This window comes from Emydura macquarii, unplaced genomic scaffold (assembly GCF_026122565.2).
Source record: "Emydura macquarii macquarii isolate MOO-44397 ecotype Brisbane River unplaced genomic scaffold, CSIRO-AGI_Emac_v2 contig_3590, whole genome shotgun sequence".
NCBI classification, from domain to species: Eukaryota; Metazoa; Chordata; order Testudines; family Chelidae; genus Emydura; species Emydura macquarii.
Genome location: NW_027133727.1, coordinates 97,070 through 107,376, shown reverse-complemented (window position 1 = coordinate 107,376; position 10,307 = coordinate 97,070). Strand labels below are relative to the sequence as shown.

The 10,307-nt window shown below is 60.9% G+C and overlaps 1 protein-coding gene across 1 annotated transcript; it reads right to left on the bottom strand.

Moving 5' to 3' along the window:
* Positions 1–297: 297 nt before the first annotated feature.
* On the bottom strand, positions 298–10,107 carry LOC137145570 (dromaiocalcin-1-like). The gene is made up of 6 exons (XM_067536416.1): positions 9,949–10,107; positions 9,329–9,408; positions 8,559–8,653; positions 5,578–5,721; positions 2,857–2,971; positions 298–1,034 (listed from the first exon to the last, which is right to left on the bottom strand). Exons 2-6 carry the CDS (start codon positions 9,393–9,395, stop codon positions 967–969), a joined length of 489 nt encoding a protein of 162 aa, XP_067392517.1. The 5' UTR covers positions 9,396–9,408; positions 9,949–10,107; the 3' UTR covers positions 298–966.
* Positions 10,108–10,307: the final 200 nt, after the last annotated feature.

Below are 10,307 nucleotides of genomic sequence, written 5' to 3'. Positions count from 1 at the left end.
GTGAAGTTAATCTGCCCTGGGGTAGAGCCAATGCCCTGCTCACAGCCACAGATGGGCTACACGGGTCCCTCCCTGGAGAGCGCTGAGATGAGGACAGAAGGGCTGAGTGCCCAGGGAGGGGCTGAGGGGAGTGGGATGGAGGGGCCGTGCCTCCCTCGGGGGCTAATGCTCACAGCGGCAGGATGCCCATGTCCTATGCCATACTCCCTCCCAACCCATTCCCTGTCCTCCCTCGAGGGGCTGGCTCTGGGGTGCTCAGGACAGAGACAGGGTGCACCTGAACCCAGAGAATGGAACAAGATCCAGGAGACGCACACGGAGCTGAATGCTGAAGGAAAAGTTTATTGTTGCTTCACTCCGCTGAAGTTGTGGCGAGGGGCCAGTGAGCGTGACACACACTGGCTCTGTCTACGTGGCTCAGTTCCCCAGGCTAGCCTCACACAGGTCTGAGCATCCCCACTGCAAAGCCTTCCTGTGCGCTCCTCGTCTCTGCCCTCACCCAGGTGCATCGGGGCATGTGCCCAGGGGCTTTGTGCTGAGACGCTCCAGGGCTCTGCCCAGTCCCTTGTGCCTGTTGTGGGGAGCTGTGGGAAGGACACTGGAGGACGGGCATCACTGCAAAGTGGTGCTAAAGCAGCGTGCAGGCTCCAAACCGCAGCTCCAGCCCTGCCAGCCAGCCCGGGTTCAGAGTGAAAAGTTGCACACGCGGGAGGGTGCGGGGTGTGGGTGGCAGCAGGGTTTGGGCAAAGACAAGTGTGGGAGCCCAGGTTAAAACTACCCAGTAGACATGCACACTGAGAAGGGGGCAGAGCAGAGCGGGAGTGACACGGATTAACACAGCGATGCTCTGCAGACGGGACTTTGCAGATGGGGACACAGGAGCTGGTCTCCCAGGGGAGTCAGAAGGACCCAATTCACTCACAGCCCAGGTGCTGGGAGCCTCCTGGTGCAGGCGAGCTGCCTCCCCTAAGGTCTGTACTTGCAGACAAACGGGTTTCTATCGTTACAGGAGTCGTTGTCCCAAGTCAAGAAACCTAGAAAGAAAACCAGAAATGACCCCTGGGTTGGGGCCGGCTGGACTGTTCCTGCCTGTACAGCCACTTCTCCCCTGCCCCGTTCTGAACCCCTCAGAGAAGATCATAGAAGATTAGGTGGGAAGGGACCTCAGGAGTATCTAGTCCAACCCCCTGCTTAAAACAGGACCAACCCCAACTAAACCATCCCAGCCATGGCTTTGTTAAGCCAGGCCTTAAAAACCTCTAAGGATGGAGATTCCATCACCTCCCTAGGTAACCCATCCCAGTGCTTCACCACTCTCCTAGGGAAAAGATTTTCCTAATATCCAACCTAGATCCCAGCTCTGGTGCAGGGCCCCGAGGCAGAGGAGGGTGGGTTGAGCCCTGAGCACCCCAGGAGGGGGCAGCCCCATCCTGCAAAGAGACGCCGAGGCTCAGTGTGAAAGGGGAGACGTCTGGTCCATGTGCTACTGCTCGTACCTCCCCCGCCCCACGTGCCCCCAACACCAGGCAGCGGGCAGAGGAGAGCGAGAGCCCGGGACCGGGGGCACCTGCTCAGGAACTGGGCTGCTGCCTCCCTCCGTGCTGAGTGAGCTGGTCCCACAGCCAGGCACCCCTCCAGGTCCTGCACGCCGGGGTCTGGCTACACCCACAGCAACATCTGTCCCCGGGTGGGCTCAGCCACCAGTCACAGGGGACGTGTTCCTGCCCCAGGAGTCACTGCTAACGGCCTGCTGGGTGCAGAGCAGCACGTTCCTCCCCAGACACCGGGACCCTCTGCCCTGGGGCTGCCCTGCAATAGTATCCCTGCTTTGTCAGGCCACAGAGCGCTGGGGCAGGACAGACCTGGGGCTGGGCGGGGTGGGCTTGGCCCCCCTCAGTCATACCCCAGGCTCAGCAGGGAGCTCCGTGGGGTGCACAGGCCGTTCTCAGAGCCCCAGGCCCTGGGGTGCGGATTTCTGCTGCTGTCTGACTGTCCCGGCCAGCGACTGCAGCCCTGGCTGCCCCCATCTGCCGGCACCTGGCCTGAGGGATAGCAGGACTTCTGGGACTGGTCGTTGTGCACATACTACCTAGCAAGCCCTGTTGGGTCCCACTCTAGGGCTGGGCTTGGGGCCCTGAACTCTGTCCCGTCACTGCTTGGTACACTCAGAAACATTGATTCCCCCCGGGAGGGGCAGGGCTCCCATGCCAGACACCCCCCGGTCTTCATTCAGCTTCACCAGGCGCCTGGGCAAAGCGCCCTCCTGCTTCAAATCCCTCGTGGATTCTCAGCTAGCGCCTCTGGGCGCGCAGCAGCACCACACACCAGCTCACTGCGCTGGGGCTGGATGACAGACACGCCAAGCGAGTGGCTGTGAGCCGCCCCCGACCCGGTGTGAGTTTCCCTGGGAGCTGTCATTCATGCTCAAGTGATGCCCGTGCCCAGACCGTGGGGCACTTCCCCAAGCGAGTGTGTGAGCAGCACGGCCTCAGGAGGAGGAGAGAGCACAGGGCCGGCTCTCGAGCCATGGCGCGGCTCGGTGATGGGCTGCTCAGGCAGCTCCACACACTGGCGCCAGGAGCTGCCCCGCAGACAAGGGGAAAGCCAGGTTGCCCAGAGCAGCCAGGCCCCTGTGGCATAGCCTCCAGCACCTGAGGGGAGTAGGGCAGAATAGCTACTCATGGCATCACTCTGAGCAGAGCAGCAGAGACCCGGGGCGGGGAGGGGGGCACAGTCTGTGAGTGTGCCCAGGCCCACACGTCGAGCCCTGGGACCAGCACGGTTCAGAAACCGTGTGACTGGAGGGCTGCCCTGGCTCCCCACCTTGACACACATGGCTCTGAGCCGCTTGCTTACCTGAGTCTTCCTCCAGCAGCGCACAGTTGTCTCCCTTTGGCGAGAAGTAGCTTCTGTTGTCATCCCAAGTGCTGTAATCTGTGGCTGAACCATCTGTCCAGGCCCAGTCCTGGCTCTGCACACGCAAGGATGAGAGGGGACCATAGGGACGCATGTTATAGAATCACAGAATCCTTGGAGTGTCAGGCTGGCGGAGACCTCGAGAGGCCATCTCGTCCAGCCCCCTGCGCTGGGGCAGGACCAGGTAACCCTAGACCCTCCCTGAGAGGGACTTGTCCAACCTGGTCTTAAAACTGCCAGTGATGGGGACCCCACAGCCTGCCTTGGGAGCCGGTTCCAGAGCTGACCTGCCCTGAGCATTAGAAAGATTTTCCTAATATCTGACCAACATCCGCCTTGCTGCAGATTAAGCCCATTGCGTCTTGTCCTGCCTTCAGCGGACATGGAGAACAACTGGTCACCATCCTCTTTATAACAGCCCTTATCATACTTGAAGACTGTTCTCAGGTCCCCTGTCAGTTGACTTTTCTCAAGAATAAACATGCCCCGTTTTTAACCTTTCCTCTTCCCTCAGGTTTTCTCTTGCGGTCCTCTGGACTCTCTCCAGTTTGGCCACATCTTTCCTAAAGCGGGGCACCCAGAATTGGACCCAGCACTCCAGCTCAGGTCTCGCCGGTGCTGAAGAGAACTGGACAATTAGCTCCCCTGTCTGACACGCAACACTCCTGTTAATACACCCCAGAATGATATTGGCCTTTTTCACAACTGAATCACATTGTTGGTTCATATTCAATCTGTGATCCACTAGACCCTCCGAATCATTTTCCGCAGCGCTATTGCCTAGCCAATTAGTCCCTATTGTGTAGTTGGGCATTAGACTTTCTCTTCCTAAGTGAAGTACTTTGCACTTGTCTTTGCTCAGTTTTATCGTGTTGATTTCAGCGCAATTCTCCAATATGTCAAGGCTATTTTGAATTCTAATCCAGTCCTCCAAAGTACTTCCAGCCCCTCCCAGCCTGGGGTTATCTACAAATGTTATAAGCATACTTTCTGCTCCGTTAGCCAAGTCACTGATGAAAATATTGACTAGCACCAGACTAAGGACTGACCGCCATGGGGCTCCTCCCACTTTGACCCTGAAACATTCGTAACTACTCTCTGAGTACGGTCTTTCAACCAGTTTTGCACCCATCTTGTAGTAATGTCATCTAGACCACATTCTTGTCAGCAAACTAAGGAAATGTCATGTGGGACTGTGTCGAAAGCTTTACTAAAATCAAGCTGTATCACATCGACGGCTTTCCCCCATCCCCTGGGCCAGTAACCCTGCCAAAGAAGGAAATTAGGTTGATTTGTCCTGATTTGTTCTTGACAAATCCATGGTGACTATTATTTATTATCCCTTTACCCTCTTGAGGTATGTCTACACAGCGATGTGAGCCTGGGTGTGAGCCAGACCCCCTTGTGTCCACACACCAGTTGCCTTTACCTAGGGCTCAGACCCAGGATCTCAGGACACTGAAGGACTCGAGGGTCCGAGCCCATGTTAAGCCGTATGGGTTTCCTGTGTGCACACGGCCCTGGCTTGACTCAGGTCCCAGAAGTCCTCAAGATGTATCCCAGAGCTCCCTGCTCCTCTCCTGCCCCAGCTCCTCCTCACTGCTGTGCTTGAACCATGGAGCAAAGCTGACGGGCAGGAGGTGGCTCCTGGCTGCAGGCATGTTGGGGGTTGTCCCAACCCCAGCCATGCTGAGCTGGGAGCTCTGCCATTTCTCTTCCCTGCATGGGAGCTGCTTGGTCTCCGCTCTGCTCTCTGGTCCTTTCTCCTGACCCCCCTGTCCTCCTTGGGGCAGGGTGTGCAGGGTGCGCTGTCAGGCCGGTGAGTGGGAGCCAGCCCCAAACTCTGCAGCCACCCGGGGCTCCCTGATTCCTGCCTCCCGAGGTGGGGCGGCGGCAGGGTAAGGGGTCCTGGGGGTGCTGGAGCACACTGCACCCCGAGCCCTGGGGATGCCCTTCACCACGCCGCAGATGGCTGCAGCCAGGCAGGGTGTCCGTGTTTTCCCCCTGAAACCTGCATTTTATGTCAAACGTCAAAACAAACAGACAAACGAGTTCTTGACGATCATTTTTACCAGTTCTGAGCTTGCTGCAGCTAATTCCTTAAGAGCCCCAAGGTGAATTTCATCAGGCGCTGCTGGTTTGAACACATCTGACTTATCTAAACGTTTTCAGTCTGTTCATTCTCTGGTCTGGCTTGTGTTCCTTCCCCCTTATTGTCACTAGTAATTGTGTTAAGAATCTGTTCCAAGTGAACCTTTGGTGTTGGTGACATTTAACGCCTCAGCCTGCTCAGCCTTGTCCCATGTTAGCTCTCCTCCCCCGCCACATCTTCCTCCTGCTCCTAAAGTATTTATAGAATGCTTCTTACTGCCTTTTATGGCGCTGATTTTTACCTAACCTTTCGGGGTTTATCCCTACATGCTTTAGCAGTTTGTCCATGGCCCCACTTTTTGTAGGACTCCTTTGTGAGTGGAAACTAAGATTCGTTAGCAAAGCGCCAGGGCCAGGCCTGGGAGGGCCATGGGCAGCAGTCAAGGGAGAGGCTGGCAGAGGGTCACGGGCGCCTGGGACCCAGCTAGAGCCGACATTTAATAACTGCAATGACTACCCCTATAACCACCCATCCAGAGACGCAGGGCAGGGCAGGCACCAGGCACTCACCCGCGCAGGGATGTGCAGTCCGATCCAGACATCCTCATCGTCATGGCGCTGAGCGCGGGTGACGAACGCCGCCACCGCGCTGTGCTCCTCCTCGCTGTGAATGGAGGCGAGATGGGCCCCGCGGCCAAAGCTCTGACACTGAGCCTGTGACAAGGACGAGGCCGGTTACCTCCATGGCTCCCGCCGCAGACGGCAGCTGCAGAGCGCCTGGCACGAACCTGCGGCCCTGCTCCGCCTCACCCCAACCCTCCTTGCACCCCACACTGCAGAAATACCCCAGGGCCAAACCCCTCCTGATCCTGCAACCTGCCCCAAAGCTGAGCCCCACCCCTGACCTGCGAGGGAGCTGTTGTATTAGTTGAGCTGCAATAGACGGGCGAAAGGAGTTAACCTGACCCAGTCGCTGTCTGACATTACACAGTGTTAAACAAGGCTCGGGGTTCTGTCGACAGAGATCTCCGCCTGCTTCGCACCGTGGCAAACACACGCTAAAATTCCTGGCCGGGTTAGAAATGTACGGCCTGAAAAGAATGAAAGCGAGTTGCAGAGCACTGGAACCGAAGGTGAGTGTTTATGCAAAGCCAGTTAGTCAAAGCCTGCCCAAGTCGCTGTCCGGAGCCCGTGGCTGCTGGCTAACGGCTCCCCTTCGGACAAGCCGTCCTTCTGGGCGGGGAAGCTCAGTTCTGAACCGGGAATGGCGGTCGCTTTCCTGCATTAGACAAACCAGACAGAGGCAGAAGGGAGAGACCAGCTAGGCCAGCGGCGATGGGGAATGCAACATGGCTTTCGTTGATGTTCTCAGGACACAGGGCAGCCCGGCAGCCTTGGGTGGACGCTTTGGGCTGGCAGATTGACCGCAACCTAGCCCACCACCCCAGCCAGGGATATCATCTGATAGCGCTGGTTAAGTTCCTCTCCTTCACTGGTCCTGCTCTGACGCACTGCACCAGACACAGAGGGCCAGGACCAGCCCCCCACTGGTCCCCCATGGCCCCTCTCACACCACAGAGCAGAGCCACAGAGCACCAGAGCCCCCATCACCCCCAGAGTCCCCCGTGCTACAGAGCAGAGACACAGAGCACCCAATCCCCCTACACACACACACACAGACTGTGCTTAGCTCTGCAGAGGCTGCTCAGCCCTGGCAGAGGGAGCCAGGATCTACCTTCAGCACAGCCCGGCCACCGGAGCGAAGGGACAAGTGCCCGTACAGCTAGTGAAGAGCCTTCCTGAGCCGACCGCTAGGCCGAGACATGACCCTCCCCGTGGCCCCGCTCAGCCCCAGTGCCCCTGTTAGCCACAGCTCATGCCAAGTGCATCGGGTCAGAGGAGATCACCCGCCGGGGGTGACGACGACAAGGGCAGGGGACGCAGCTGCAGCCTGGGGAGACAGGAGCTGCAGAGAAGCCGAGCGCAGCGCCCAGGAGCCATGGGCAGAGTCGCACGTGGAACAGGCTGAGCGCCGGGTGTCACATCCGGGGGCAGGGCTGAGGGGGTTTATGGGGGCACAGCAGCGGCTGGGCAGGGCCCCGGGAGAGACGCTAACTGAGCCTGGCCTGGAAACCTGCAGGCACCTGTTTGTGGGAACAGAGACGGAGCTGGAGAGGCCCCCCCCGGGCGGCGCTGGCTTGCAGAGCCTGGCTCTCAGCTGGGCTGTCCCAGGGCCAACCCAGAACCGCTGTGGCTCGCCTTGACTGTAACTGTTCACGCCTCTGCACCTCGGGGGATCTGCCCCCTTCCCTGTCCTGCCGGCCCCGTGCATGGGGACTGTTGGCCCCACACAAACTTAGTGGGTCTTCTCAGTGGGCCATTGCCAGCACCAAAGGATGGGGGACAGGTCGAGGAGAAACCAGGACCCCTGAGACAGACAGCCGCCAGGTCAGCCCGAGTGACAGGGCAGGCCGGCCAAATGGGGGGCAGGGGGGAAGGGTGTCCTGTCCTCTGTGTGAGCTGGAGAGAGCGGGGCCGAGCTAAGGGGAGAGCCACGGTGGAGCCACGGCAGCCAGCGGCTGGGAGCCCAGAGAAGCTGGGAGCTGAGCTGAGCTGAGCTGAGCAGGGCAATAGCAGCAGAGCCAGAGGGGCCAAGGAAGCAGCCCAGAGAGCTGAGCTGGAGACAGAGCAGCAGCCGCACTGGGGCAGGGGCTGGAGCTGGGTGCGCTGAGCTGCTGGGCAGAGCAAGGGGTACCCTCTGCAGAGCCCAGCGCAGGGAGATGCCACCAGCCAAGGGGCCATGCAGGCTGGACTGGGAGGGGGCCGTGACCCCGACGAGGCGATGCTGGGGAGAAGGGCCCTGCCCCCTTCAGCCGGGGCGTGGCCACCCCAGAGCCCGTATCCGACCCACGACCTCCCTGCAGCACAGCCAGGCCTGGGCAGGGACCTGGGATGTGTGAGGGGCAGGCTGGGAGCGTCCCTCGCACCCCAGAGATGCTGTGTGGGGCGGCGTTGGGTGTTTTCCTTTTCCCTCGCTCACCTTTTCTTTATCTTCATTGATTCCTGCTGAATAAATTGTGTTGCTTTGAACTATCTGCATCGCTCAGTGGGTCAGAGAAGCGCCCAGTGTGGAGAGAGCCCCCCGGGGTGGGGACACCTGAGCCCCTGCCCTAAGGGACCATGAGAAGGCTGGGGGGTGAGCCCCCCAGGAATCCTGGGCCCAGCCTTGTCGGGGTTACGGGGACCCCACCACACAGCAGAGGGGGAGGGGGCCCTCGAGGCCAGGCAGGCCCCTGGGTAAAGGGAGGGGGCGCGAGGACTCAGATCCTGTTGCCAGCCAGCTCCCCCGGGGCAGCGCATGAGCCAGGGAAGTCCCCCCGTATGGCCCTCAATCCCCTTTCCCCGAGCCTGTGTCTGGTGCTTACAGGGATCCTCCGGGGCTCACGCCTTCATGGCCCGGGGCTGAAGCACTGACAGTGCTAGCCACGGAGTCACCCCTAACCCTGAGCCCCCCGCGCTCCCCAGCCGGGTCCCTGGCAGGAGCATCTTACCTCAGCCTGTGCCCAGCTCAGCTCCTGGGGGAAGTATCCATAGCAGTCGTCTTGGAAGGAGAGCCAGCCGCTGGGACAGGATGCAGCTTGTGCCCCTGTTCAGAGAGAGGGTAACGGGGGGCAACGGTGGGGACCGGCCGGCGCGGTTAGTGGCTGTTTCAGAGGCACAGCCGTGGCTTTCCCGTTAGGACGAATAACACGGGGGCCTGTCTGGGGCTGGGTCTGGCTGGCAGGACCCTCCAGGCCCTGGCGCCGCAGGGAGAAGCTGGGTTTGCCCAGGTTTCCCATCAGCGCCTGGGGTCCCACATGGGCAGAACGAAGCCCCCAGAACCCAGCCCTGAGCCGGGGTCCCAGCAGGGCAGGCCTCTGGGTTTGAATGGGGCATAGGCTCCTTTCCCCATGGCGCTGGGGGCAGGGCAGGAGGCAGTGCTCTGTGGGGTGGGTGACGGGCAGGTGCAGGGAGGGCTGAGAGAGCTCATGGGCTCACGGCTCGGGGGAGATAAGGACGACAGGCCCTAGGGACAGAGGCAACCCCTGCCAGACCCCAGCTCGTCAGGGCTCAGGTTCTGGCTCTCCACCAGCGCCTGGGGCAGCAGGAGGCGGCGTCTCCCCCAGAGTGGGTGCTGAGCTGCTGGCTGGGCTCCTGGCGAATGGACTCGGAGGGGAAGGGGCTCTGGGGACCCAGTGGTGATGGCTGCAGGGGGCTTCACATCCCACCACGGCCAACAGCGCCCGGGGCTCCAGCTCCAAGGGGCCGGGCAGGGACTTACCTGTCAGCGAGGGGTTAAAGATCAGGCAGCCGAGGAGGCAGAGGTTGACGTAGGCGACTGGCCCCATCTCGCTTCTCCTGGAGGGAAACACACACGGGAGATGGGGCCAGGAGAGCCAGAGCGACCCCCAGAGCGACCTCCCCATCACCCCAGGGGGCATTTCCCAGGGGAGTGATTCAGAGCTGGGCTGGTTGCTAAGGGGCCTGGCCAGGCTGGAAGGGCCTCATGAGGGATCCCGTCCCCCAGTTCTGGGGGACCCAGCTTGAAGCCCCCCGAGGGGCAGGGGCGTTGTGCGGGGCCCATCTCCCCGGGCTGGTTCCCAGGGGCCCGGCTGCCTGGGCTCTCACTGCCTCCCCCCCCCCCTCCAGCCGCTCAGGGCAGGGCAGGGACGCTGGGGGCAGAGCCCCAGGGAGGGGAGGCGCAGCACAGATCCATGGGGATGGGGGTCCGGGGCTGCACTGTGGGGGAAGGACTGGGACAGAGACGGCCCCAGGGACTCACACAGGGCGAGTCCGACCATGCGTCCCATCCCAGGGCTGGGCTTCCCCCGAGCGCTCAGCACCCAGCGCGGAGGGGAGAAGGGATGAGAGGGGGCAGGGACTTACCTGTCTGTCTGTCTGTCTGTCTGTCTGTCTGGGCAGCTAGTCCGTAGTGATGACCATCGGAGTTGAGCCTGTGCAAGCACTGGGTCCCGGGGGGTTTATAGCCCAGCAGGGGGGAGGGGCCGAGAGGAGGCTGAACAGAGAAATTGAGCCACCTGCCAAGCCCAATAATCCACATCCAGCGCACACAGGACATTTCCCCGCCCACCCACGCAGCTGGCAGCGATGCCCAGGGGCCAGGGCGGGCGGGGGCAGCTGGAGAGGTATTACCCCCTAGGCTGCTGCCTACACGCTGCTAATAGCCCAGCGGGAGCCGGGACCAGGTAAGTCTCACGCTGCATCTGGCCCATCCAGGACCCTGGTCACGGCCCTGCTCC

Excerpts from the sequence above, each read along its gene's own strand:
- LOC137145570 (XM_067536416.1), bottom strand. The coding sequence starts at position 9,395 with ATGGGGCCAGTCGCCTACGTCAACCTCTGCCTCCTCGGCTGCCTGATC. Across the intron at positions 8,654-9,328 it reads CTTTAACCCCTCGCTGACAG|GGGCACAAGCTGCATCCTGT; the intron begins GTAAGTCCCTGC and ends CTCTCTGAACAG. Across the intron at positions 1,035-2,856 it reads GCTGCTGGAGGAAGACTCAG|GTTTCTTGACTTGGGACAAC; the intron begins GTAAGCAAGCGG and ends TTTTCTTTCTAG.